Genomic DNA, 26776 nt, shown 5'->3' with positions numbered 1-26776 from the left:
GATCTCTAAGGGCGAAAATGACCAACAGGACCTGGCCGTGCACATTAGCTCCTGGGGTGCCAGGTGCCGGGATCCAGGTTCAGACTCAGAAGGTTGGAAGGGCTACACCCTGTGCCCTGACCCCAGTCCTGGGTGAGTCCGGAGGGCCTCATATCCCCTAGGGAAGGCTCTCAGGGCCAGTCCCAGAGGGCTGGTAGAAGCCAGGCCTAGGAACGAAACCGGAAGAGGCACTTGGACCCGGGTTCCCAGAGTGGGAGAAAGGGGTGGGCACCCGGGCGGAGGGAGCCCTGGGGATTGGCAGCGGCTGTGGGCAGGGCGGGAGGGACGGGGGAGGAGTCAACTTGTACGTGTGAAAAACTCTGGCGGGGGCCGGGCTCTTCCCTTCCTCTTCCTCCTCCCCCTCCCTCCTCTTCCCCACCTTCCTCCACCCCTTCCCTTCCCCTCCCCTTCTCCCTCCTCCTCCTCCTCTTCTAGCTCAGGTTGCAGCTTCTCTGGGGAGCCGCTCACCTTTCCGGAGCTGGGGAAGCCGCCCCGAGCCTGGGCAGGGACCCCACGAGGGCGCGGGGCACGGCGCCCAGACCCGCCGCACCCCGGCCGTCGCGGGCTGGAGCCGGCGCGCCGCGGACCCCAGGACACGCGCGGTGAGTCCCGCGGGCGGCGCGCCGTGTCCGGCCGGCTGGGCGGGCAGCGCGCCGGGGGAGGAAGGGGAGGTCGGAGGAGGGGGCACAGTGGCGCCGGGTGAACCGAGCAAAGGTAAGCGGAGCGGCTCTTAAAGGCGCCGTTCTGCTTTTGCCCTGGGGTGAGAGGTTGGAGGGAAATACCGGAGCGACATGGAGAGGTCCGAGATCAAGAGGCGAGTGGACAACAGTATTGGGGGGTGGGCGATTCCCTGAAAAGGCCAGTCCCAGGTTCCAGGTGCTTAGGAGGAAGGACTGTTTTGCCTTCTCAGATCCTCCACCCCCCCACCCCCACCCCCTCACTCTCGGGAGTCTCCACCGGTATTCACTTTGGCCCCCGGGCTCCTAGGAAGCAAAGTTTTCCACCCCATGGGGAATCAGGCGCTTTCTCAGTTCCCTTCCTTCTGGGAAGGGCAAGCGTCAGGAGTCTCCGGTAACGGGAGAATCCGCCAGTGTGGGACCACATCCCGCCTTGAAGGGCTTTCTGGGCTCCGGTGAACTTTCCAGAGAGGCAGGCTGGGGCTGGGTGGGAGGCCAGGGCCCTGGGGTGAAGGTGGAAGGACAGGACACGTGAAGCCCAGCAGGTTCCAGCGCTGAGGGGTGTTGGGAGGTGCTGAGTGGGGGCCTCTGGGGGTTACTGTGCCTCTTCTCTCCCTGCCCACCCAGGAGCCCGAAGGGGCACTGCCACCTCCCCACCCAACAGCAGCGGGCAAAGGGTTAACGCAGCGGTGGGAAAGGGTGGGTGGCCTGTTGGGAGATGTGGCTTGAGGAATCTTCTCTCTCTGGGGAGATGATCAGGAATCAGAAATCTGAGGTCCGCTCTGGCTAGAGGCCTCTGTTCTCTCCCTCTTAGGGGTGGGGGCTTCTGGAGCTGTCTGCAGGCCTTGTGGTGGGAGTCGGGTTGTTGAGACAGTAACTGATCTTCTGTGCTTGGGGTCAACGCCCTGCTAGGCACCAGTGACCTCTTTCTGATTCTCTCTGAACCCCTTCTCGACAGCAAGGGTGGGAGAGTTGGGGCTGTGAGGAGTGGGGATCAGCTTCCCAGAACCTCAGTCCCACCCCCAGCCCAGCCCTCAGCAGTTCCCCAACTGTGTCCTGGGCCCTGTGACACACTGACACCACCAGCCTGCCCCTCCTGTGTCAGCGCCCTGTGAGAATCGGCGTGTTCGTGTGGCATTTTCCACTGGGCATGGGCACACAGCACATTCCCGGACACTGGCCTGAGGGAGTAGAATCCTCGAGGACGAGGATGCCTGGAATGTCTGGCTGACAGACATGTCCTCAGAGATCCCCTACCTTTCCTCTGCCTTGGGCAGGGGGCTGGGACCACCTTGCTTAGGGTTGGGGGAAGGCGAAGATGGCCCCAGGCAACACTGGCTCCTGGGTTTGGGTCTGCATCTTGAAGGTGTTCTAAAGAGAGGGTCACCTTGCCACAGCAGAGCTACTGTCTTGGGTTACCCTGCAACCTCCTGTGCAGTCAACCTCGTGTGCAGCTGATGAGCCTGTGAGGCTGACCTCCCCCCAGCCCTGCAACCTCATTGCCCACTGGGACTCTCCCTGCTGGCCGCCCACGCCCCACCAGGAGCCTTCATTCTTCCCAAACTTACTGGGGTTTCCAGAGCCAGAGTAGACTTCAGTAAGTTGCATCCGATTTCTGAATGCCTCAGTGGCTACCATTTTTTTATTTTATTTTTGACTGGGAGTTTATTATTGATTGGGTGCCAAGTAGTGTGTCACACAGCCTTATGAAGTAGGTATTACTATCTTCATTTTATGGTGAGGAAACAAAGACTGAGATACCAGCCTTCCCAAAATCCACAAAGGTGGCATCCAGCCCACTTCATCTGACCTCAAGCCCCCTGGCTCTTAGTTCCTGCCCTATCAAGGGAGATGCCAGCCTACTCTGGAGTTGTCAAGTTCTATAGCAGTCCTTGGAGAAGGAAGGATGGGGCTGGTGCTGTGAGTAAGGAGGCTCCCCCTTATCCTGTGCCAGGCAGAACCAAGCTTCTCCATGGATCGCAGGAGAGAGGGTACCTGGTCTGAGGAACAAGTAGGTTTTTGGTCTAAGATCTCATGGGACTGATCGAGCTGCCTGCCTTGGAAGCCTCCCCATCGGGCCTTGAGGAGATGAAGCTGCCTTTATGGCTGCATTTGTTTTCTCAACAGACCTAGACTGTCCTCTGCCAAGTTGGCCTTCCTGTGCCCAGGCAAACAAGCCCCATGCTATAGGGCAGAGCCTCGCTTGGCTTCTCCCAGCTCCTACTCCAGCTGTGCCTCTACTTTCTGGGGTCACCCTGTTTTGGACTTTTGTCCAGCATCTCCATCCATCCCTCCGCGGATTTCTTTCCTTTCTTGAGTTTGAGGCCTAAAGGAGAGGGCCAGATCAGCTCCTGCAAGTATCGATACCAGCTGTGTGACTTCTCTCTCCCCAGCAAACTCTTGAACTTCTCACAACCTCAGTTTCCTCATCTGTGAAATGGGGATCATAATAAGGAGGGTTGTTGCATGATTTAAATGAAGTAATGCATTGGCACACAGCAAATGCTAAATAACCGGTAGCTGTATTTGTTATTTGGAAGGGAATTCCTAGTTATCGCACTGTGCCTGGCTTTCAGTAGAGACGGAGACAGGCTTTCCTAATCCCATCAGGCCGGGCCCTTAGAGAGTATCTTTCCTGTTCCTCCAGGTTGGGGAGGAGGGCTCTCTGTAAGAGAATGGCGGGTGGGGTGGGATACCAATTGGATGAGAACCTGCCAGGAGGGGACAAGTAGTCTGTGCCGTGGGACTGTACCTTTCCCTTTATCCCAATTTCTAGGATGAGTTGAGGTAGACACTGGGACCTGGAAACCCAACAGCTCCCTCCTCTGACGGCCTCTGGCAGGGCCTTCTTTCCCTGGGGTAAGAAGACCCTCCCCCAAGTACTTAATTAATTGCAGTCCCTGTTCTGCTCTGTTGTCCAGGAGGGAGTGGCTGGCCTGGATCCAGACTCACCTGATTAGCTTCACCCTGTTGGGTGTGAGTCACAGTTCTCTTCCCCCGTCCACCCTGGACCCTTCGCCCTCCTGGCATTAGCTGCTGAGTAGGCATTTTCCCATCTCCAGGGGGTGGGAGCAAACCAAGGTCTTGTCCTGGTCCCCACAACGCATGTGTGCGCACACACGATCCCAGCTCTGAGGCTGGACTCCTGGCAGCTCAGGCAGAGGGTCTGGGACCCAGGATCATGACAGAGCCAGTGGCTGGGCCTGGCAGGAGCTGGCCGGTGGCGCAGCAGCAGATCAGGAAGAGGGAAAGCTGTAGGCACCTCTCAGCCAGACCTCCTGTCTGAAGGAGAGAGCATCTGCTCTTGAAATCTCCACGGTTCTGTCTGCAGAGGAGGAGCAATGAGGAGGTGGGTGTGAGAATTGCCTTTGAACTGAAAAGGGTCTTGAGGCTTCCTGACAACATGAATGACCCTGGTGAGACAGGACACCCTGGTCTTGGAGACATTGGCCTGAACTTTTGAAGGGACAGTGGTGAGACCCTCTTTCTTGGAACTCTGGATAATGGTTTCACCCTGTGCTCCCACCCCACCCTAACCAACATTAAATAAAGTCTTCCCTGGAAATAGAGGGGTCAGTGTAGACAGCATGGCCCGACATTGGCAAGCTGGTGTGTTCATCATTTTTGTGTGTGGAGTGTGTGTCTCCTGCTCACTGTGGGTGGGAGCAGAGTATGGACTCCAGGGTCAGTGCAAATGCTGCTGCTGTCACTCAGTAAGTGGTTGCCTTCGGTGAAGGAACTTGCTCGCCCAAGTTTCAGTTTCCTCATTTAGAAAATGGAGAGAGTAATAGTATTACCTCATGTGGCTGTGAGAATTCCAATGAGATAATGTCCACAATATTCCTTGAATTTTGCCCTGCCTGGTGTCATTATCGAGGGTGGTGACAGATGGAGTTAGTGGTCACATTTGGCAGTTCTCAGGACCCTGGCCTCTCCTTGATCCCTGTAGAAACCAGGGCTCAGGCCCCCAGTTGGGCAGGAAACTCTGTTCTTAAAGCATTTCTACCCTCCCTTACCCTGAGCACCCTCTCCATTTTATCATTATCGTGGGAAGCTCTGGCAAAGCTCTAGAATGATTTTTGTCCTCACACCTTGCTTCCCTAAAGGAGCCTCCCCTTTCCTGCCTTTGGGGATCCCCTCAGGAACTGGGGCTCCTTCTCTCCTCTGAGCCTAGCCACCCAGCAAAGGAGATTCTTCCTGGGTGACCAGGCCCAGGAGGGGACGTGGCTGTCCTTCCCCACATCCTGGCAGGAGCCAGTGCTTGGAAGCAGGTAGGTGGTAGGTCCTGCACTGGAGGGCATCACACTCGTGACATCAGCGGTGCTGGGTCTCTAGACCCCCTCTGCCAGCAGGGCATAGGCTGAGGCCAGGAAAGGGGGCCCTGAGCCCCTCCCTGTTCCTGGCACAGAGCTCAGCTGGCAGCACCCCTTGCCACAGCTGGGCTGGGTGCCACATTCTGGGCTGACGCCAGACCTGCCTGGCTCCTTCCCTGTGCAAGGCGGCCCTCCAGTGGGCTGCTGATCTCCCTGATAATGGTGGCCATTGCGGGGGAATGCCGTCTCCAGCCAGGTCCTTGCCGTTCCTTTCAACCCCGGGGGAGCAGAAAGGGCATGGAACTCAAAGTCACAAGCCCTCAGTTCTGGTCTCGGCTCTGCCCCATCAACCCAGTGGCCTTGGGCAGCTCGCTCCCCTTTCCGAGTCTTCCGTTCTTCACCCGAAAAACAACAAGGACACAGACCAGGGGATTTCTAGAGCTTCATCCAGGACGGCTGGTTTGTGGTTCCAGCTTTTACCAATCCTGCTGGCAAGGTGAGCTGTGCTCGGAGACCCCAGGAGGGAAGCTGCCTCTGATTCCCCAAGCTCTGCGGCACAGGGCCTTCCCCCAGCTGAGGTCAGGGCAGCTGGTCCTTGCCACAGCTTCCGTGGACGAGAAAGGCCTGAAAGACCTCCTCCTTGTCAGATAAGAGGAAAATAAGTACTTCACAAAGGAGTGGGTGCCGGATTCAAACGCCATCCAGGCACTGGTGCCCAAGGGCAAGGCTTGGCGAACCATGGCTCTTGGCCAAATCCAGCCTATATCACTCTGACCCGTGAGCTAAGAATGATTTTTATAGATTTAAGTAGTTGGGAAAAATTCAAAAGTTGAAAGTAATATTTTGTGACACTTGAAAATTACATTAAATGGGAATTTTCATGTCCACAGTGAAGGTTTACTGGAACACAGCCACACATTCATTTACATCTTGTCTGTGGGTCCTTTATAGAGATAGAGCTGTATAATGGCAGAGACCATATGGCCACAAAGCCTAAAATACTGACAGTCTGGCCTTTTACAGAAAAGTTTGCCGACCCTGCTCAAGGAAACCATAGTTCTCCCAAGGTTTGCACTAAATAGTTCTGGAATCTACCTAAAAATACTTTTTTTCATTTACAAAGAAGCATTACTTCTTCTTTTAACATTAGCAGTGAATGTTCATTATGGAAATATTAGAAGATGCAAATAAGCAAAAAGAAGGTATTAAAATCACCCATAATTCTGCCACCCTGTTATATAACTACTGTTAGCATTTTATTTTTTTTTATTTTTTATTTTATTTTATTTTTTTTTTGCGGTATGCGGGCCTCTCACTGCTGTGGCCTCTCCCGTTGCGGAGCACAGGCTCCGGACGCGCAGGCCTAGCGGCCATGGCTCACGGGCTTACTTGCTCCGCGGCATGTGGGATCTTCCCGGACCAGGGCACGAACCCGTGTCCCCTGCATCGGCAGGCGGATTCTTAACCACTGCGCCACCAGGGAAGCCCTGTTAGCATTTTAACTTAGATCCTTCTGGAATATATATATGTGTGTGTGGGGGGGTATATATACACACACACACACATATATATATATCCTTCTGGATTATATACAGTGTATTTACATATATTTATATAGTGTACATGTATGACACATGTATATCTAGCACACATACAGCTTTTACAAGTTGTACACAAATGCCCTGTTCATTTAAATACACATCTCAAACTATTTGCTGTCTCGGGGACTGTCCTAGGCCCAGTGGGGTAATTCTAGGATCTCAGACCCTAGGGGAAGATCTAGACCGAAATGCCCAGCAGGCAGTTGGGCCTGTGTGTGTGAGGCTCAGGGGCTTGGTGGGGCCAGAGCTGTGGATCTGGGAGTCATCGGCACATGGGTGGTGGTTTCCACCACAGGAGAGCATGAGGTCACCAGGATGAGCGTAGATGAGGAGGAACAAAGGGCCAAAGAGGGAACTCTCTGGAACGCGGATACTCAGGGACAGGTAGAGGAAGTAAGTCCACCAGACAAGGGAGGGAGAAAGAAGCAGGAGAACCAGAAGACTGGGGGAGGGGAAGACAAGCCAAGAGCCTGGGACCCTGCCTGGTTCTGAGTGGGTACTTGTGAAGTGAGAGAGGGTCTAGGAGAAACCAGCGCCACCCCTGAGCTCTGGGTGGTGGGTGCCGCTGATGGGACGTTTAAAGAACAGGTGAACAACTGCAGGATGTTCAGAGGCATCCCAGAGGGGGCCTTGGAGACAGAGAGAGGAGCAGGGAGGTGGTCCAGGCCGAGGTGGGCCCAGCCTGGTGAGAGGGAGGCCATGCTGAGTGTGAGGAAGCCAGCTTGCCCTAAAGGATGGAGAATGTTAGCCAGGGTCCTTCAGAATGTGGGCCTGGCGTTGTTGGGCCATACTGGTGGCGGTGGAGGCCTGGGAGTGGAGTATAAATAGAAAAGTGGCCTGGATGTGCTGGGAAACCCTCCCCTCCTGCCCTCCCTGCTCATGAGATTGAGCAGTCTCCCGGGATGCCAGAGCTTGAAGGCCCCTGCCGTTCTGTTGCTGAAGTTGGGCATGGTGAGAAAACCAGAGATGTTAACAAAGATCCCATGACAGGTTCTTCAATCTGGACAAGGGAAGGCTGAAGGAGAGGTGACCTGGATACTCTTTATTTCTCCTCCTATTGATTGTATAGAGGATGGTGAGAATCAGCATTTGTCCTTAAGCAAACAGAGAGGAAACAGTTGTGAGCTATTTCCATTGGGATTTAGGAAGAAAGACCTAAGAAGAGGTTCCAGACTCTGGAATTTTAAAAACACTGGGTAGTAGGTGAGGGACCTTCCTTGAGGGTCTTTAATGGATACTGCTGAGAGGAGTGGAAAAGGGTCTTCTCTGTCTGGGAGGTGAGGCAGGCCTGGTCTGGAAGCAGACATGGGAGACAGAGATCTTGCCTGTGCTGGGTCCTTGCTCCAGCCTCTGGTCTGGGATGTTATGCACGGCCAGGACCAGAGCTGACAGAAGGGCACCTTGTCCCATCTTATCACTTAGAAATCCAGGGCCTCCGCAGAGATTACAGGCCAGCCTTAGCTGGGTCTCCAGAAAAGGCTAAAAAGAAAATACCAGGAGATGATATACGTGGCTTCATTCCTTGAGCCTCAGGAAGCCAAAAAGAACAGAGTATCAGCAGGGCTGATGTGGGACTCACACCAATGGGGCGGGGGGGGGGGTCAGGAGGGGTCATCTGTAGGGGCTGAGGCCAAGGTCTGAGCCTGGGTAGTGCACCTGACCTGTGAGGCCCTGGAAATCTGCCCCTAGGGGATGGGAGCCCATGAGGAGGGCCCCAAAGCTTGCCAAGCCCCTCTCCACAAGCCCTGGGGGCCCCAGCTTGGTGCATGTTCAGTTGGTACCTCTCTTTACTGGGGGAGTTGCTGCTGGGCAGGAAGCTGCCCCCTCTGCCATGGGGAAGGGTTGGCTGGAGAAGGAGGGCTAGGTTACAGACGAGGCTTGGAGTCCAGTGGGCAACTGACCGTCGCCTGGCAGCCCTCTTACCTCCAAACAGCTCCCAGAACCAGGAATTTTCAGCTTTCATAGATTTGCTCACTGATCATTTGAGGGTTTGCTTGGTACCAGGCCCCATGTCAGGCACATGGGGATGTAATGATGAGTCAGACCCAGTTTTTGCCCTTAACAAGCCCGCAGGCAAACTAGGGAAACAGACAAGCAAGCAGTTATAGTACAGGGAGCCAAAGGTGCCACTTGGGGACATCCAGAATGTCGTGGGAGCACAGATGAGGGGCCCCCACCTGGCTGGGCCAGCAGGGTTTCAGGCTAGAGAGGACATAAGGGGCATCGTAGAAGGTGTCCAGGAAGAGGTCATGCCTGACTTGAGCCTTGAAGATGGGAACACTTTGCTGGCTTTCCCCTTGTCCCTGGCCCACAGGTCCCTGGGTTCCAGTTCCCACTGAGAGCCAGGACAACCGAGGAGGAAAGATGTCCCAGGGAGTCCAGGGCTGGTTGATGGACCCCGGGCTTGCTCTAGTGTGCCCAGAAAGAGGGCAGGGCCAGGCCATCCCCGTGGGCTCAAGTTCCACCTGCTAAGAGTGGGGCTGGCCTGACAAGGAGAAGATACACGTAGAAACAGATCCCTGGCCTGCCTGAGAGTGGAAGGGTCTGCACACAGACAGGCAGAGTGTTCTGGGGGTTCAAGGTGCCAAAAGGTCTTTTGTCTTCAATGGCCCTAATGTTTAAATGTCTATGGAGGAAAGAGGCTTGAACGAGTCATTATGGTGCACTGGCTATGGTCTAATTCAGCCGTGTGTTCATTCATTCCACAAACACTGGCTGAGCACCTGGTAGGTTCTTTCCACCGTGAGGCGCTGGGGAAGCAGAGCTGCCTGAGACCATGCTCTTGCCATGAAGACATCACCGTCTAGTTAGGAATGTGCACAGGCTGCTCTGGAAGCATCTCATTTTACCGTGAGGGAGGAGGGGTGGCCACGTGCGGCTTCCCAGGGGAAGCAACACTTGAGTTGAGTTTGGCAGCGGTTTTACGTAGGGAAAAATGAGGAAGGGCATCCCAGGCCAAGTGAAGGTTCATGTGGACCGTGAATGTGGTTTACCGTGAGAACGCCAAGTACATTTCATAAAGCTGGACCCCCCAGGAAGGGGTGAGAGCTGAGACAAGGAGGAGACAGGGGTCAAAACACAGCAGGCCTAGTCTTCTGGCCACTGGAGTTTGGACTTTTTCCTGAGGATGGTGTTAATATTGAAGGATTTAAAATAGGGAAGTGACATCATCAGAAAGCAACTGAGAAATTTAGGTCTCGCAGCCAGTGGCAATTGGATAGGAGGTTAGGCGTTATTCCCATTTAGCAGAAGAGGAAACTGAGGCATGGATGTCTTCCCAGGTCATAGTGCTAGTAGGTGGGAGAGCTGGGACTTCTTCCATGACTTCAAACTGCAGAGGATTTTGGAGAGCAGGGCTGGGCAGCACCTGGCCCTCACTGCGGGACTTTTGCATCAGGTAGGATGCCGTGGAGGCTAGTGGTGCATTTGTCCAGGGCAGGGGCCATCCTGAGCCCCAGACGCTTCGCCTCCTGACCGGCTTCTTGCAGGTTAGTCCTGCTTGCTCCTGGAAGGCCTTTCCCGCCTGCTTCCTGCATTCCAACAGGGGCTGTGAGAATCTTCTCTGAGCTCCATCCCTGTGTCCGGAGCATCTGTTCGCTGGCAGAGTGACCACAGGCCTATCTGTCCCCTTGATTCTGGCCACTCAGAAGGCCCCAGGCTGACAGCCTCTCTCATCCGGGCCGGAGCTCACGGAATGAGGTGAGTGATGAGGGCTCCAGGGCCTCTGCCTCTGCCTTTGCCTCTCAACTCCAGACAGTCATGCAGTGACTGGCTTCTCCTGAAGTTTGTCGCAAACTAGGGAAACTAAAGCCTCAAGCTGTTCGAGGCAGAGTCAGTTAGAGGATGAAGGAAGAGATGGTATCTGCTGGCTCCTTGCAGGCACAGTTCTACTGGAAGGAGAGAGTGTCTCTGAAGTCTCAGTTCATGACGTCTGCAGACTTGGTCAGCTGTGGCCTCTAGTTGTTTTGAAACCTGCCCAAAGGCCCAGAGTGGCTGAGTGGCCGAGGTGGGGGCAGGAAATGGGCAGCAGAGAATGTCATAAGGATCCTAGCTGGTGGTCAGCCTTTGGGACCAAGGGTCAGACCCTCTGGGCTTCAGAAAGTGGGCAGTTGGAAGTTACTTCCTTCCTCCCCTGTCCCTGAACTCACAGAGACTGAGTGCTAAAAGAAAAGAAAACAAAGCAAAAAGAGGGACTTGGAAAAGTATCTAACATGTGCCTGGAATGCAGTAGGTGCTCCATGTGCTGTGAAACAGCCAGGCCTGCTATATGTGACCAGCACTAGACACAGGAATCAAAGCACCCCTGGTGAGGGAGGCACGAGGAAAGTCCTCCCTGTGATCCCGTGGATGATGTACTTTCATGGAGTGTGGCCATCAGATGGGCACCCTGCGGTCCTAGGGGGTCTGGGAAGCTTCTGAAGACCCAGGACCTGAACTGCATGCTGTGCTGGGGAGTGGGGAGAGCAGAGCCTGAGAGGAACGGGGGGACCGGTCTTGAAGGACCTTGGGTTGCAGGCAGGCTTTACTGTGAATGGGACTTTATTCAGGAGGAAGGCAAAGGGGCTTCTCATAAGGGTTCTCTGAGGAATCTCAGAGCCTGGCTCCCTGGAGGTTAGGAAGCGAAGCTGACCTCCGCCCTCTGCACCAGTCTGCAGCCAAACTTCTGCGAGAGGGAGGCTGTGGCCCAGCTTCCCCGGATGCTCTGTCAATCTCCTTTTCTGCCTCCATGGTCTCCCGGTCTGAGTCGCCCACATGTCCCAGCCTAGAGGCAGGTGTTAGTTCTGGGGCCTGGCAGAGGTTGTCCAGGGGCTGGGGAGTAGCAGGCCACCTCTGTACTACCTGCATGATGGGCCCGTGGGCCGGCCTGGCCTGCCCCGTGGATAAGAGCAGTCAGCTAGGAGGCCCAGGTCCCCTGCCCGGCGTGGCCCTACTGAGTTGCGTCAATAATTGGGGGGACCCCCTACTGCCTGGCCTTTCCCTCTCCATCTGGTGGCTCAGGCCTGCCGATTGCCAACCATGTTCCCTGTTCCCTGGCCCTCTTCCGTCCCAAGGCTTCAAAGTGCCTTATGGGCTATAAGAACGTCTGTGAGGGATGCGTTTGATGAGCTTTATATGGGCCTCTTTTCTGGTACATTTTTACATCTGTGCAGGAAGTTGAGAGGAAAAGAAAAGGAGAAAAGAGAGCTAACATTTTCTGGGTGTCTTCCTTGTGTCAGCTCACTCAGCATCCCCACTCAGACATCCACTGGACATGAAACACATGCCGATACCCCCACCCCGACCTCCAGTCCAGCATCCCTCATCCCCTCTATGGCCTCCCATCCTTCCGGTTGCTCAGGCCAAACCCTTCAGAGTCCTGCTTGACTCCTTTCTCACACCCCATATATACCATCTGTCCGCAAATCCCTCTGGCTCCACTTTCCAAATATACCCAGAATCCAGCCACTTCTCCCCACCTCCACTGCTCTGTGCTTCCCCCAGCCATCACCTCCTGACCGAGCTCCCTGCTGCAGCCAGAGGGAGCCTATGGATCAAATCACTCATCCCCGCAAACCCTCCCAAATCCCGAGGGGCCCCAACACGATCAGCTCTCTCTTCTCCAGCCACACTGCTGTTCCCAGACCGTACCAAACTCACTTCTGCCTCAGGACCTTTGCACCTACTGTTCCCTTGCTGACCTGCTTGCCCCAGATTCTGTATGACTAGCTCCCTCCCCAGTGCCTACTCAGAATTTTTCCCAGAAGATGTCACCTTCTCAGGGCAGACTTCCTGACCACCCTATTTAAAACTGCAACATCCCACCTCTCACACCCCATCCCTCTTCCCTGTTTTATTTTTCTCTGTTGTGCTTGTCACCATCTAACATGCCGTATATTTTATTTACTTATTTTCTTTGTTGCCTCTCCCCACCCCCGTTAGAGTGTCAGGATTAATGAGGGCAGGATTAATGTCTGTTTTGTTCACAAGTGGATTCTCAGGGTCAACAACAGTGCCTGACACATAGTAGATGTTCAATAAATAATTGTTGAATGAAAGACTAGAGCCAAAGCCACGAGCGATGGTGTCACTGAATCGCCGTCATCAGCCTGCTAGTGGTAGCACGGGATTGGAAGCTGGGGTTGTCTGACTTTAATTCAGGGTGGCGGTGGAGGAGACCTGGAAGGTAGAAAACCGCACTTACAGCCTAGGCCGCAGGGAGGGGCAGGGTGGGGGAGTAACAGTTAGGAGAAGAAAAGAGAAATGTGGTCACTGAGTCTGTGTACTTGGCAACAGCCAGGAAATTGCTGCATGATTTTGAGCAAGTCAGTTCCCCTCTGGGAACTGTGCTGTCCTCCACAGGCGAGCCAGGGAGGATTAGAATGGTGGCTCTATGAGTGCCCGCTCCTGCTAACACTCCAGGAGTCTAGCCCTTTCTCGTGGGGCACACGGTGGCCTCTGGGCAAGTGTCAGTTTCCTCTCGGCCTGGCTCCTCCTTCCTCCTGTGCTACCTGCTTCTCTGCCACCAGCTGGAAGTGCTGGGCTGGCTGGTGTGTGTGCAGGACGTGATGGGAGGTAGGCCGAGAACGTTATGGACTCACCTGGGCAGGAGGGAAGGCCTGGTTGGGGGTCTGCCTGCCCACCCCTGCAGCTCCTGAGGGGGACTTCTCCTTCAGCATCCCCCCACCCCACCCAGCCAGGCCAGCGTCCTTGGACGCCCATCTCCCTCTTCCCCTGGCACCAGTTGCACGGGGACAGCCCCAGATGGCTCCCTGGCCCTGGGGACAAAGGCCACACTGTGCCCAGCCCTGGGCTGGCTTCAGGCTGGGTCACACTGAGCCCTTCTGTCCCCAGATGGGGGTGAGGGGCAGGCGGCACGAAGGTAACAGGCCTTTTTCCTGTCGCCCTTCCCCCCGACCCTCAAATCTGAGGAACTGACTCTCCCAAGAAAGAAGTCACAGAGGCATCTTGTGTCCAGAGGTAGGGAACAACAGACCATTCACTGCCCAGCCTGCCCTGTCACACCCAGACCCTGCCGGGTTCAAGGCCCCAATTGTCCCCGTCCGAGGGCAGCGTCCACTCTCTGCGTGGTCACCACCCCTGCCGCCTGCTCCCCTGCCACCATCAGGAAGTCCATCCGTACATCTGACCGCCATCGCTCCTGCTACAGTGACAGCCACTTCCTCTCGGTCTCTTCTCCGGCCGGGTGCAGAGCAGCTGGTTCCCATCGTCCACATTGCTTGGTCCCCCATTCCTGCTCAAGTGAGCCCTCCCCAGTTTCGCCGTCCACATGCTTCCTGGTCCCACTGGTGTCTCCTTGCTGCTAACAAGGCAGGCAGGTGCAGTTCAGGCTGCTTCTCCTTTGTCTTGTAGAGATTGGGGGCCTCCCTCCCAGAAGGCTTTTGATGAGCTCCCCTCTCCCTCCCCTACAAGGGTGTGAGATATATGGCAGCTACTGGTGGATTCCTGAGCCAGAAACCTAATGTGCCATCCCATAAATCTCAGACTATAGGATGGCTTTACGGGGAGGCCTGTTTTTAGAAGAGGGCATGACTGGCCCCTCTTGGCAGAGCCCAGACCTCAAGGAGCCAAGTGCCCAGTCGCCCCACCCCCTAGGATGACCATGACTGAGCTTGGGGCATCAGTTTTTGCAGGGCAGACATTTCCTCCCCTTCTGGTGGGTCTCCTGCTCCACTCAGCATTCCTCCACCTTCCTGTGCCTCCGCAGCTTTGAGGATTCCTCATCTCAGCACATGAGTGCAATCTGGAAACCTGGGCAGATTACCATCTTCTGGTAATCTGCTTCCCAGCAGATGGCGCTAGTGTTCAGATCATTGGGCATGGGTGTTTTTTTTTTTTTTTCATTTGTTTGTTTGTTTTGGGCCACCTCATGCAAATTGTGGGATGGGGGATGATTTTTAAAAATGCATTTTCCCAGGCACCATCCTCAGAGCCTCAGTTCCAGAATCTGAGGACGAAGCCCAGGAATCTGAATGCTTCCCAGTACTCCCTGCTGACGCTCATGTTCAGCCAACTTGTAAACAGTTGATCTGTACAATGGGGACATCTCCACTCTCCTGTCGTGTGGGAAATATGAGTCAACAGGCAGGGCATGTCGAGGTCCTCTTGTCATTGGATCCTACACGCTGCCACCATCATGAGTCCCCCCTTATGCCCCCCCCCCATCCCTGGCTGGCTGCACACAAGAGTGAGGTGGGTGGCAGCCTCTGGGAGCTTCCTGTCCATGAGAATCCTGCAGACAACAGGCCCAGACACCGCACAGAGCCAGGAGGAGTGGCTGAGGTTGGCTGGCAGGAATGAGCTTGGAGATGGAGAACTAAGAAAGTTCCAGGCTGGTGGGCTTTGCAAGGAAGCTGGAAGAAGAAGAGCTTTCAGCTACCTTCTCATCAAAGGAGGCCTCGCAGCCCCCAAGTTCCTTGAGAAGAGGGACCAGACTTTACTCACCACTAACCCCAGTGCCTAGTGTAATGCTTGGCACTTCATTTGTTGAGCCGAACTGAGTGAGACTTCACGGCCCACTGACAGAGATAGGCTCGACTGGCAGTGCAGACCCAACGCCTGTACTCTGAGAGGTGCCAGCCTGAGGAAGGAGTGCCTGGTCATACCCAGTCTCTGGGCTCAGGGGCGCTGGAGGGCCACAACTTAGCTGCATTTGGGGGCAGCCAGGGAAAGGACCCTTTCCAGGCTGGCTGAGTACAGAAGGATGTGACACTTAAGCAAAGTAAACATGCTACTGACCCATAATCCCTTAAACCAGGATTCTGGAGGGGCCTGGTTGCCTTGGCAACTGGTTACTGGCCAGTGACAGTGCTGAGAGCATCCTCTGGAAATGGGCTGTGCTTGGGGCATGGGTAAAAGCTGGGAGAGGGTGCAGGGTGGCCCCCTCCCATCACAGGGCTAGCCCTGATGGCTTCATGGCAGGCGTGGGTGGGGGCCCTTGTGAGGCCTCTTGGTCCCAGCCCCACTGTAGCTGAGGGAGAAGGAGGCAGAGTAGAAATGAGGGGGTGGCCACACTGGGAGCTTATGAAGCCATGGAGGGGAGGGGAGGGGAAGGGGGGAAAGGGAAGGGAAGGCGTGACAGCCCCACTCTGAGTTTGTAGGGCAGAACAGAGAAGGAAGGGTCTATGGGAAGAAGCAGTTGCACAAGTCTCATTGGGAGGCCAGCGGGTGTCCCCTTACTCGGGGGGCGAGAGGGCTGAGGAACCACAGGGAGGGAACCTCTTCTCGCTGGGGAAGGGGCCCTGGGGTGAGCAGAGCAGCCCACCCCTCTCCTTCATCATGTTCTCTGCAGTAGACACCCTGCCTGCTGGGGTTCTGGTGCGGAAGGGGCCAGCAGTGCTCAGTCTCCCCTCCCCGGTGGGGCCCTGTCTGTTTCCAGTAAATTTCTGTCCTTCCCCTGAGACATTCAACTGCTCCTGACCTCCCATATTTCAGCAGGAGGCATGGGGCTGGGCCGGCTCAGATGCACACATCCTCTCCCTTGTCCCTTTCCTCTCTTTTCCTGTCTGCTGCGGACCCAGGACAAGCCAGAGAGGGACTCCCAGGTGTCAATATTAGGATAAAATGGGGTTTGGACCAGACTGTGTTACAAGGGTGTAGGCTAAGCTACGTTCAGCTTATGGGCATCCATCAGTAAGGCTTACTGGCTGTTGACATATCCAGCCTCTTCCATGCAAGTTGGTAAAGAGCTGCTGGCCCTAGGGCCACCCGGTTCTGGTGTCTTCCCTGCCACCCCTGGCCTCCTTCCAGAACTCTCTAGACCTCCAGCAGCTAAAAATTACCATCTGGCCCTGGGGAGCCCTTCAGGATCCTATTGGCACATCAAGCTGCTATTAAGAGCAGTACTTTGCTGTGCTTCTTAATATTCCCTGTGAATATCTCCCCAGGGACAGGGAATCCTGGGGGGATGAGATTCCCAGGGAGGAAGAGGGTTAGGAAGATGCAGCCCTGGCCCCTGAGTGCGGGGCGACAGAACTTGATGGAAAGACCGAGAATTCACATTTGGTATCGACCAGACCCATTGCTGCGTTCTCACCCGCTCTTCTCACTTCTGTCCCAGGACCCTGCGGCCTGCTGCCTGCTGATCATGAACAAAATGAAGAACTTTAAGCGCCGCTTCTCCCTGTCAGTGCCCCGCACCGAGACCATCGAGGAGTCCTTGGCCGAGTTCACAGAGCAGTTCAACCAGCTTCACAGCCGGCGCAGTGAGGGTGAGGGGTCTGGGGCCCTTCCCCTGCCCCTCCCCACCCGGCATCCCCCCCGCCCCTCCCCACCCTCCCTGACACACGGTGACACACAGCATGGCTGGCCTTGGGGTTGGCCTTGATCGGGGAAGGGCAGAGTTAAGTCTCCTCCCCACCCCCATGCCGGGGCAGAGGCAGGGAGGGTGGCTGATGCCTCTCCCTCTCAGGCCTGCAGCTCCATCCTCTGGGCAGAGACCCCCAGCCAGAGTCCAGCACCTTCTCCCCCCAAGACAGAGGGGAGGACCCCGGGCAGCTGTCCCCTGGCATGCAGTACCGGCGGCAGAACCAGCGCCGCTTCTCCATGGAGGTGAGGGGCTCCAGGCTCTATGACACATCCACAAATGTATGCCCAGGAAGGTGGTTGCCTTGGAGCCAGACTTCATGGGTTCAAATCCAGGCTCTGCCATTGATTAGCTCTGTGACCTTGAGCAGGCTACGCAACCTCTGTGTACCACAGTCTCCTGTGTTAAAATGGTCATCGAGAAGATTAAATGAGAATATATGCCACGTGCTCAGAACATTCCTGGTACATAGCAAGGGCGAGACAATTTGACTATTGGTCTTATGACCCATATACATGTGCCCAAGTGTATGAAAAATATGCTTACAGAATCGCAGTGTCTGCAGGAATCTCATTCTACAGATGGTGACTCTGAGGTCCAGAGAGGGGAAGGGACCTCCTGAGATCACACAGCAACAACCCCTGGATGTTCCATGTATGTCTCAGCACATCTTTGAAGCCTCACAGCCCATGGTTCAGTCCTGCTGGGGTTGTTCACAGGGAAAGCCAGGCCCAGGGCCAGAGGCGAGGGTCCCACAGCCCTAGCTACCCTGGAGCAAACACTGGCGCCCCTGTCTCATCCTGGCCACTGCAGGACATCAGTAAGAGGCTCTCTCTGCCCATGGACATCCGTCTGCCCCAGGAATTCCTCCAGAAGCTGCAGCTGGAGAGCCCAGACCTGCCCAAACCGCTCACACGAATGTCCCGCCGTGCCTCCCTGGTGAGTCCCAAGAGGGTCAGAGGTCGCCTGGGTGGAACACCCTCTCCCCTGCAAGACATTAGTCCTGATTTTGTCTGTCCCAGCTGAGGCCTGCAGCAGTTTCCAGGGAGGTTTCTGGGCCTCTGGCGCCACCTGCTGGCCTAGAGGATTCCCATAGCTGGTCCTCTTGGTCAACCTCCATTCCCTAGTTGAGTCCCACCAGTGCTGGAGCTGAGCTCCAAGCCCCCTCTGGGTTCCAGAGTCTTCACCGGGGTGAGGTCAATAAACCAGCTGGCCCGTGTTTCCAAGTCTTGGCTGCCTATAAGATTTCCCTGGGAGTATCTTACAAAACACGGATTCTGGTCCCCAGTCCAGATACCTACAGAATCAAACTCTGGGTGGTGGAGCCCAGGAATCCGTATTGTTAAGGGTTGGGTACTACTGAGCTGCAGCAAGTGCGCTGATGAGAGAGGCTGTAGCGAGGTGGGTTCTGAACTGGACCCCCAAGGTACAGTGGAGAAAAAGGCACAGTCCCTACCCTTGAGGGGCTTCTGAGCAGGATGGAGACAGACAGGTGATAAAGGCCTGTGGCAATCCCAGGTCTGCAACCCTGGGCTCTGCACCCACTACTGCCACGGGAGAAAGAAACTCGCACTTCCAAGGCCTCCCTCCTTTATCACAGGGACAGAGAGAAGTGGAGAGGGAGGATTGGGGGCTGCCCTCACCTTGCTAGCCTCAGACCACCTGGGGGTCTCATTCTCTTTCCACCTGGAGGCTGGGGGTGAGGAGGTGTACTCATGTGGGACTGCTGGGGCCTTCAAGCTCACAGGAACCTATGTCTCTCCCTCTCAGTCAGATATCGGCTTTGGGAAACTCGAAACATACGTGAAACTGGACAAACTGGGGGAGGTAAGAGGCTGGGCTGGGTTTTCTCCAGGCGGCCAGGCGGGATGGCGAGGAGGAGGAACAGGGCCTTCCCCAGCCTTCCCCAGTCTGTGGTCTCACTACCCCTGTCCCACAGATCTTGCCATGCAGTCTGGCCTAGCCTTTGGCAGGTGGTTAAGGTGGGCCCAGGTCCTGGAGGAGGGCTTGAAGTTGGAGTGGCTGATGGGCTCTGGGGCAGAATCCAGTCTGTTTTCCTGAAAACATTTCTTGTCTGGGATCAAATCCCAACTCCTCTGTTTACCAGCTCTGTGGCCTGGTGTGAGCTATGTGACCTCCCTCTGTGCCTTGGTTTCTTCCTCTGTCAAATGGAGGTCCTAATTGTTCTACCTCACAGGGTGATGGGAGGACTGAGTAGGTCACTATAAGCTTTTGTGCTGTGTAATTATCAGCTGTTTCCATAAACACTGTGCTGGGCTTTGTGTTCCAGGCTGGGGGTGGGCAGTGGTTTACAGCGAGGAGGAGGATGTGGCCCTTTCCTTCCAGGAACCCAGAGGAGACCTACACATAAACAGCAACAGAACATAAGGAAGAACAAAACTGGTGTTATAATAGAGGGACACCTTGTGTGCTGGGGGCTTACAGGAAAGACGGTTCCTTCTGACCAGGAAGGAGTTAGGGGCAGCTTCACAGAGAAGTGGACTTTGGAAGAAACAGAATTTCAGTGAAGGGGAGGTAGGGAAGGGCGGTCCTGCCAAAGTCACGGCCCAAGCAGAGGCACAAAGAGGAGGACGTTGGACAGAGGAGAGCGGGGCCTGAATGTGGCTGGGCTGCTGGGTTTCTTGTTCCCAGGGAACCTATGCCACAGTCTTCAAAGGGCGCAGCAAACTGACAGAGAACCTCGTGGCCCTGAAGGAGATCCGGCTGGAACATGAAGAAGGCGCACCCTGCACTGCCATCCGAGAGGGTACAGCATCCTAGGGTCCTGTAGTCTTGGGGCTCCTGGGAGGAGGGGTTCCTGGCCTGAGCCCTGGTGGCAGCCTGGGGGCCTAGAGTCATTGCTGGAATGGGGGATCCTGAGGCTGATCCCAGGAGGAGAGGGTATGAGGGGCATATGGGGCCTAAGGGACCCAGGCAGGCCTGTCTCCCCATAGTGTCTTTACTGAGGAACCTGAAACATGCCAATATTGTGACCCTGCATGACCTCATCCACACGGAGCGCTCCCTCACCCTGGTGTTTGAGTACCTGGTGAGTTGGGGTAGGGGTTGCGGGGGGAGAGGGTGGGGGTGGCCTAGGCCTTGTTCTGGAATCAGGTTCTCAGATGCTCCCATGCAGGAATGGCCCAAGGGCCCAGGCTTAGGGGCAGCTCAGAGCCAGGGACCTGTCCCACTCCTCGACTTGGGCCCTGTCCAGGGAAGGGCTCCTGGCCAGGCGTCAGGTCAGGGTGAGGGCTGAGCCAGGCCCTGTGTTCCAGGACAGTGACCTGAAGCAGTATCTGGACCACTGTGGAAACCTCATGAGCATGCACAACGTCAAGGTAAGAGCCTCCGTGTCATGGACCTGCCCGCTCTAACGCTGAGCGTGAGGTTCCCTCTCTGACAAATGGGAACATGAGTACCTGCCAGGATGAAGAGAGGCTTCTGGGGAAATTCAGAGGGATGAATGACCTCTTCTGTGTACGTACGTCCCCGCACAGGCAGGCTTCCCGGCCCAGTGTGGTGCCTCTCAGCTCCCTGGCTGGGGTACTCTCTCTTCCCCCACACTCCTGCCTCCTCAGCACACCTGGTGCCCTGCCCTCTGGATGGGATTCCCTGGGGTGGATGGGGCCCAGGATGTGGCTTCCACGCGGGCAAGAGAAGCAGGTAGCTCTCCAAGTACCTCACCTCCACCCAGTCTTGTCCCCATCCCCGTCCCAGCCACAGGGAAGAGGCGCAGGGTTCCTCCCTTGCCCCCTCCCCTCCATGGGACGTGCTCCTACCTTGCACTGCTTCCTTTCTTTTCCCTCCCCCAGATTTTCATGTTCCAGCTGCTCCGGGGCCTCGCCTACTGCCACCGCCGCAAGATCCTGCACCGGGACCTGAAACCCCAGAACCTGCTCATCAACGAGAGAGGGGAGCTGAAGCTGGCCGACTTCGGTGAGGGCCAGAGCCCACAGGGCTGGGGTGGGGAATCTGACACAGTCTCCTCAGGATGTGGGCACTGTCAGTGCCGGCGGGTGGGGGGGGGCGGTTCAGTGACGGGTCTGTCCCTAGGACTGGCCCGGGCCAAGTCAGTGCCCACGAAGACCTACTCCAATGAGGTGGTGACCCTGTGGTACAGGCCCCCCGACGTGCTGCTGGGGTCCACGGAGTACTCCACCCCCATCGATATGTGGTAAGCAAGCGCTGTGGGACTGGGCGCGGGGTTGGGGGCATGGGGCAGGGGCTTCCACACTTGCAACTTGCTTTTGCTGCCCCAAGGGCCTCTGTGAAGGACTGTCTAACCTCTTTTGAATACAAGCCATGTGGCATCCTGCTGAACTGGATGTTAAAGAATTGAGGGCTTCCCTGGTGGTCCAGTGGTTAAGACTCTGTGCTTCCGATGCAGGGGATGCGGGTTCGATCCCTGGTCGGCAAACTAAGACCCCACATGCTACATTGCATGGCCAAAAAATAAAATAAAGAGAAGCAAGTTTAGGGGAAAAAAAATAAAAGATGCATTAAAAAAATAAAAAAGAATTAAGTCAGAGCTACATTGGTGTTTCCCTGGCTCTGAATAGACTCTTCTAGGCTGTGCTTCTGAAATATTCGCCCAGGGTACATAGGGGGTTACCAGAGGGTACAGGAGGGCCCCCACAGTAAATATGACTGAAAAATTTAGAAGGGATACTTTTTTTCTTAAAATTAACGCACATATGATTCAGTGTAGAAGGAAAAGATGGCCGAACTTTAAAGGTAAAACACAGTTTTCTGATGAATGGCTGCTGTGCCCTACACCAGGGGTTTCCTTGGAGAGTGGATTTGTGGACTTCTGTCTTCCAGAGGGGCACATGATGGAAAGTTTGAGACAACACTGCTTGAAAAGCTGCCTCATGGGTGCTGGCTATGCAGACCCACATCCTACAGAGTGAAAGGGGAGAGATCAAAGCGGCCTAGAGCCCTGCGGAGCCCCCAGAGGGAGGCTGTAGTGGGTGGCTGTGCTGTGCTAGGAGCCTCTGCAGCCCTGGGCCACCCACCCCAGTGCCATGACCCATTTGAGTCACCGTGGCAGGGCATCGTGGTGGAGCAGCGCTAGGAAGCGCGGGTGCCAGGAGGTCCAGCCTAACGCCGCCCCTGCCCATTGCTCCCTGCAGGGGCGTGGGCTGCATCCATTACGAGATGGCCACAGGGAGGCCCCTCTTCCCCGGCTCCACGGTCAAGGAGGAGCTGCACCTCATCTTCCGACTCCTCGGTCAGTGTCCTGCCGCTCCCTCCCTCTCACCACTAGGGGGCGCCGGAACGCTGTCCAGCCCGGGCGCATATCCGGACTGGGAAGAGCAGCTCCCACCGGATCTCTACAGGGCGGGGCCCCCGGTGGGCTCAGTCGTTCTACGACCCCACCTCCTACCTTGCACCCCTCCAAGTCGCCCTCGGGCCTGGCCTCTCACCCCTCCCCACCCCTTCTCATCTCCCCAGGAACCCCCACGGAAGAGACGTGGCCTGGTGTGATGGCCCTGTCCGAGTTCCGAGCCTACAACTTCCCCCGATACCTGCCCCAGCCGCTCATCAGTCATGCTCCCAGGTAGCCCCTCTTCCCCACTCCTCCTCTCTGCCTGTGGGCCTGGCTGTCCCTCCCGGAGGTGGCTGTGAGCTCCCCCCGTCCCACCCCACCCCCACATACCAGACCTGTGCCAGCTCCTTCCTCCTGCAGGTTGGACACTGATGGCATCAACCTCCTGACCGGCCTCCTTCTGGTGAGTGTGCTCCCAAGCCGACCAGGGCCGGGCAGTCGGAGAGCTGAAGCCCCAGGATCCCAGCCCAGCCCGCCGCCCCACCTGCGTGCTGGCATGCCCCACGTACCCTCCCCCCACCAGGCCCGAGGGGAGTGCTGGCTTCCACAGACTTCAGAGTGGGTGCACTCCCAACTCAGAGCCCAATTCAGACCCTAGCTGTGTAGCTGTGGGCAAGTTACAGAGCTTTTCTGGGCCTCAGTTTGCTCAACTGCAAAGTCGAATGAATCATTCACATTTTGTAAGATGGTCTTGAGGATAAATTGAGGTTATGTAATACACTTAGAATGGTGCCTGTCTTGAATAAGCACACGATGAAGGGTAGTTGTTAGCGTTACATGTTAATATTACTATTAAAGCTATGATCTTAGATGCCTCAGCATCTGTATTTCCATCCCAAGAGGAGGTCATTCTCTGAAAGCCCCACTTCTGGTTTTCTCCTGGTGGCTGGAGACCTGAGACCCTGAGTTCTGAGACTGCCTTGGCTTGAGCGGGCAGCTGACCCCAGGGGCTTCTCAGGTTAGACTCTGGCCCTTCCCTTCTTGGTCATATAACTTAGCATGGGAATAGCATTGCCCAGAGGGGTCCCTGCAGTCCCCCACCCTCTGCTTTTCAGTACGAATCCAAGAGTCGTGTGTCAGCAGAGGCGGCCCTGAGGCACCCCTACTTCCGGTCTCTGGGGGAGCGTGTGCACCAGCTTGAAGACAGTGAGTGTGTAGGGGAGGTTGGGGAAAGGGGGCAGGGCCACTCCAGAACCAGAGAAAGGGAGTAGCTGGTGTGAGTGGAGGAGCTGGAACGAAGAGGCCAGAGGCCCTGGGTCTAGCTGAGCAGCCTGGCTGCCCCTCCTTGGGTTTTCATTTGCAACAAGGGGAGGAAACCCTATGGACCCAAGGTGCTGCCTGAAAGGCCCAGTTAGGTGCTCCTGGGCCAGTCCTAACTAAGGGGGTGCTCAGTGGGTGTGGGGGCCTCAGGCTCCAGGAGCAGGGCCAGCTCCACTCAGCTCTCTCCCGGCCTTTTCCTTCTCTCACCCCAGCTGCTTCCATCTTCTCCCTGAAGGAGATCCAGCTCCAGAAGGACCCAGGCTACCGGGGCCTGGCCTTTCAGCAGCCAGGTAGGGGCCCGTGCCTCCCCCACCTCCTCCTCTTATTAGAGGAGGCCAGGGCAGGCAGCTCCACCCTCTTGAGGAACAGAGATAGGGCCCAGCAGCCCCTCCTGCCGTGGGAATCAGCGTGGCCTCCCTGACATTGGCCTGTCTTCCGGGGGTCCGTGGGGAGCAGGGAAGGGACTGGTTTCCCTATCTCCTTGCCAGGCTTCCTCCTCCTGCGTTTCCCTCCTCAACCCCCACCCTAGACAGAACGCTGCATCTGACAGTAGCCCTGATGAAGATGCACGCTTTTCCTGGTTCATTCTTTCTGCAAATTCTGAGCTCTCTGGCCTCCATCCTGGGAGAACTGTACTTTGTTTCTAGACTAGCTGATGATGGCCTCAGACATGATAAGTGCTTTCCATGCAGTATCTCATTTAATCCTAAAATACTCCTTGAAATTGGTACTATTAATTAATGCTCCGCATTTCACAGGCAATGAGACTGAGGGTCTGGGAGGCTAAGGTGCAATTTCACATCGCTAGTAAGTAACAGAGATGGGATTTGAACCCAGGGCTGACCAGCTCCCAAGCACATGCTCTTGCTGGCTCTATCAGAGTAGCTCTGGAGGACGCCCGTCCCTCCTGATCTCAGGTGACCTTCGGCCCAGCCTTCTCCCTGCAGTCCCACATCTTTCCTTCCATTCTCTAGGGCGAGGGAAGAGCCGGCGGCAGAGCATCTTCTGAGCTATGCCCACCCTGCTGTGGCGCAAGGGACGAGAGGTCACACTGAGCACAATTGCGGCAGGATGGGGCCTGTGTGGCCTCGGAGGACTGAGGAGTGAGGGCTAACGGCCGGTCCAGAAGACCTCTCGGCAGCCCTGCTGGCCACGGCTGTTTCCTCTCCCTTCTTCCCACATGCCTCCCCAGTGGCCTTGGCCTGGACACCAAGCCCTCCATCACCTTCCCTGGGGCTGGGCATGAGCTGCTTCCCTGGGAGGAGGTGAGGGGACAGGGAGCAATCTCAGACACGTTCCCGCCCTAAAGTGCTCAGACACCAGCATGAAACCCATATGGACAGAAGAATCTAGAGGCTGGACAGAGCGCTATGCCTTGAACATGGGCACCAGCATGCCTCCCCCCAGGGTCCCTGCCTGCCTCACCAGTTTGGTCGAGTCCCTTTCAGGCCCCTTGGAGCTCACACGTCTTTCCCCTCCCCCCCCCCCCCCGAGAGCAGGAAGCAACATGGCACCTTGTCTGGGACCCTGGAATCCTGGGTGCCAACGTGTGTGCCAAAGCCCACCCCCACCTGAGGGAGTCATAGCCCCACCCCGTCGTCTCATCATCCCCCACCTGTTCCCATTCCCCACTCCTCGCCAGAGGCCCCGTGTGCTGCTGGACACCCAGTCGAGTCCAGTGGTGGCCTGGTCCCGCCAGCTGCACTCCTGCCAGCTCAGCCGGGCCCGCCCGTCTCCCCGGTCTGAATGGGATAGCCTTAAATTGGCAGGTGGTAGGGCACGCATTGCCCTTGGAGCTCCGGCCCAAGCTCCTACTTGTCCCCCCTTTCCCGAGAGTGGCTCCTGCTTATCATTCCTGAGCACTGGTAAGCCAGCCCTGGGCCAGGGTCCCAAGGACGGTACCCAGATATGCAGGGTCACCCTGACACTGGTGCCAGCTCCCTGGGGCTGGCACAGCCTCCCTCGTCCCCTGCTTCCCAGCCCCCGTGGCTCTGTCCTTGTCCACCCTATCTGGGCACCGGCCTCCCCATGCCTCTGGCCTCCCCAGACGGCGGTCACGAGAGAGAGGCTCAGCACCGCAGTCTGAGGTACAGGAAGGTGGCACAGCATGGGATAGACTTTGATCCCGAGCCCCGAGCCCCAAGGGACTGGGAGTGTTAGGGCCGTGGCCCTGTGAGAAGGCCCCACCCCCACCCCTATGGAGCACACCTATTCTATTCCCAAAGTCTCCTCAACACTTGGCTGAATCTTGGATGGGGAGGCCAGGTCCCCTGCGCACCCCCCTCAGCCTAAGGAGCAGTCCTGGAGGGTCTTGGCTTCCCCACAAGTCCCTTCACGCCTCCCCCACTGTACTGTGAATGTCCTGTGACTCAGCGCAAAGACAGATAATATATTTAATTCATGTTGTACAGAAAGGAGTGAGCAGTCTCATGCTGAAAAGCTGATTTGGGCAGATTGATGCCAAAGATGGAGGACGGGAGGCCCTCTCCGGGCCTCCTGAGTGCAGGCGGGGCTTGCTTGTATGTGTACATGAAGTGGAGAGAGAGTTTGGTTTGTGTGTGTCCCTGAACCCACCCTGGGCTATGGGCATGGTGCCCTGCACCCTCCCTGCTGTATTCCGGATGCTGCTGCGTTCAGAGCTGGAAGTCAGCTCTGGGCGACCTGGGGTGGGAGCAGAGGAGGCCTGGGACTCTGTGCTCGGGGTCCCAGCCGTGGCCCAAGTCGGTGCCTGAGGGGTGGGGCCAGCCAGGAGTCCTGGGGAAGGGTCTGGGGTTCTGGCTGCTGTCGCTGACCCTTGTGCTCCCCCAACCAAGTGGCTCTCTGACTTATTAGGGGGGCAAGGAGGAAAGTTCAAGAGAGGGTTGACATGGGGGATGGTCAAGGCCAGGGCAGCAGAGCTAGGATACAAACCTCCCGATAATTCTGGCCCAGCAGTAACTGCACAGACCTGACTCCCCTTCCTGCTGCCCAGATGGCCTCTTACCTTGGGTCTGTCCACACCTCCTTTCACACACATCTCCCAGAGTTCTCAGCGTCCTGCTCCGTTTTCCATTTCAGGGTCCAGGTTTGTTCTCCCCAAGACCACCCTGAGAATGTCAGGCCCCAAACCTCTTGGCTTTACCTGACCAGTGGCCTTATGTCTGGCCATAAGAACTTTCCAGTTTGCTGGCACACTTGAGGAGGCTCATGCTGAGAGGTTGGGTGATGTCCCCCAAGATCATGGAAGTAAAGAGTGGATCAGGGCCTGATTCTCA

General features: G+C 56.3%; 1 protein-coding gene across 6 annotated transcripts; it reads left to right on the top strand.

Moving 5' to 3' along the window:
- The first annotated feature begins 343 nt into the window (after nt 1-343).
- CDK18 (cyclin dependent kinase 18) lies at nt 344-25936 on the top strand. 6 transcript variants are annotated; one of them, XM_067033301.1, is made up of 16 exons: nt 344-641; nt 16688-16838; nt 17039-17178; nt 17747-17872; nt 18704-18760; nt 19586-19700; nt 19888-19982; nt 20209-20271; nt 20746-20869; nt 20987-21107; nt 22066-22163; nt 22388-22493; nt 22623-22665; nt 23318-23408; nt 23735-23812; nt 24497-25936. In XM_067033301.1, the coding sequence occupies exons 2-16, from the start codon at nt 16715-16717 to the stop codon at nt 24529-24531; spliced, it is 1416 nt and encodes a 471-aa protein (XP_066889402.1). In that variant the 5' UTR covers nt 344-641; nt 16688-16714; the 3' UTR covers nt 24532-25936. The 6 variants fall into 6 exon arrangements, 4 of the variants coding, with proteins under 4 accessions (XP_066889402.1, XP_066889399.1, XP_066889401.1 ...); XM_067033298.1 differs by having other exon boundaries at nt 569-641; nt 20746-20896; XM_067033300.1 differs by lacking the exon at nt 344-641 and adding an exon at nt 10269-10329 and having other exon boundaries at nt 20746-20896.
- The last annotated feature ends 840 nt before the right edge of the window (nt 25937-26776 follow it).

Source organism: Kogia breviceps, chromosome 1 (assembly GCF_026419965.1).
Source record: "Kogia breviceps isolate mKogBre1 chromosome 1, mKogBre1 haplotype 1, whole genome shotgun sequence".
NCBI lineage: Eukaryota > Metazoa > Chordata > Mammalia > Artiodactyla > Physeteridae > Kogia > Kogia breviceps.
This window is presented reverse-complemented; position numbering and strand designations above follow the sequence as displayed.